Source organism: Pygoscelis adeliae, unplaced genomic scaffold (genome assembly GCF_000699105.1).
Source record: "Pygoscelis adeliae isolate BGI_AS28 unplaced genomic scaffold, ASM69910v1 Scaffold326, whole genome shotgun sequence".
In the NCBI taxonomy this organism is placed as follows: domain Eukaryota; kingdom Metazoa; phylum Chordata; class Aves; order Sphenisciformes; family Spheniscidae; genus Pygoscelis; species Pygoscelis adeliae.
In genome coordinates, this window is record NW_008824937.1 from 242,892 (window position 1) to 244,290 (window position 1,399).

A 1,399-nucleotide genomic window follows, 5' to 3' on the forward strand; every position below is an offset into this window, starting at 1 on the left:
CAGCCGCTTTAAGAAAAAGCCATCTCCGCCCACGCCGCCATGGCAGGAGCCTCCCAGCGTGGCCACGCCTGGGCAACAAAGCACGAGCGATGTTGCCTGCGCTGGGAGAAAGGGCAGGAGCAGCCGGATCGGCTCCCTCCCGGCCTCCCTCCCATCCTGGGGTCAGCAGAAAGGCAGTGCTCCTGCGGGGAAGAGGAGACCTGGTCTCCCCCGGGAGCCCTCCGGCAAACGCCGTGCCGGAGGAACCCTTGGCTCTTACCTTCTCCACGTCCACCATCTTACAGCGGGGATCCAACCGCCTTGGGGTCTGGGCTGCAGCATCCGCCGCCTTCTCATCCACCGGCTCGGGTTGGCTCTGAAAAGGGAAGGAAAACCCTGTGGTGAAACACCAGCGGCAGACGCGGTTGGGGATGGCGGTGGCCGTTCCACCCAGGGGCACGGGCAGAGCGAGCTCACGCCTGCCTGCTAAATAAATAAGGGAAAAAATCTGATGAATTTAAGTTGGTCAGTTCCTGCAGAGCAGGTTCCCAAGGGATGTGGCTGCTGGTGAGCTCTGCTGCCCTTTGAACCGTGCACCGAGCATCGCGCGCCCGGGTCTTTTTGGAAACCTCCCCCCCGAGCCCCCTTTTCAGACCACCCCACCGTGCTACCGGGAGGGCACCGGGTGCCGGCGCTTGGGCCTTGCAAAGCAGAGGTTCCCAGGCCCTTGGCCAGCGTTTCCCCTTGCAAACGGGCAGTGCCGTAGCACAGCTCACCTTCCCGCAGGCCAGCGGCCCGGCAAGCACCAGCCGGAGCCAGCGCCGCTGCCAGCAAAGCGAGGGGCATCGTCGGTTTACCGCTCACGACACCGGCGCTGGGCTGCCTCCTCCCCACCCCGCTCCTCTCCAGCAAAAGCCCAGCTCGGCATTTCGGTCCCCGAGAAAGCTGGGCTGCCAGAGCCGGGGAGCGTGGCACGGCTGGTGCCACCACCCTGGCCACCGGGCACAGGGGAAACAACGCAGCGGGAGGGAGCTCGCCCCGGGGAAAAAGGCAAAGTGCCCTTCGCAGGGCGGTGCTGGGCCAGGAACCTTCGCCACAGGCGATGCAAGATGGGGTGGGGGTTTGGTTTTGGCTAGAGAGGGCTAGGGGGGACGCGCTAGTGCGGCAGTGGCAGGATGAAGCCCAGGCTGCAGTCCCTCTGCCAGGGCTGGCTGAGAAACAGGAGAAACCTGCCTTGGCTTATGCTTGGAAGCAAACACATTGCCGGCTGCCAGCACCGGCCTCCTTCCCGTGGCCCTGCCAGCTCCGGCGCCGGCCCTGCCGCTGACGGGGGGCTTGGCAAGACCGCAGTGTGCCCTTGCAAGCCCTGAACCGGCCGTGCGCCCCGGCAGCAGCGCCGGCAGCCTGCCAGCCCCCCGGG

At 66.2% G+C, this 1,399-nt stretch overlaps 1 protein-coding gene across 1 annotated transcript in view; it reads right to left on the bottom strand.

Moving 5' to 3' along the window:
• The window catches only part of FA2H (fatty acid 2-hydroxylase), a 5,926-nt gene extending 5,101 nt beyond the window's left edge, over window positions 1–825 (bottom strand). Inside the window, exons 1-2 of the mRNA XM_009325367.1 lie at window positions 756–825; window positions 260–375 (exon numbers count right to left, since the gene is read on the bottom strand). Of these exons, the coding sequence (XP_009323642.1) occupies window positions 260–375; window positions 756–825 (186 nt within the window). The remainder of the gene's footprint in view (window positions 1–259; window positions 376–755) is intronic.
• Between the last annotated feature and the right edge of the window lie 574 nt (window positions 826–1,399).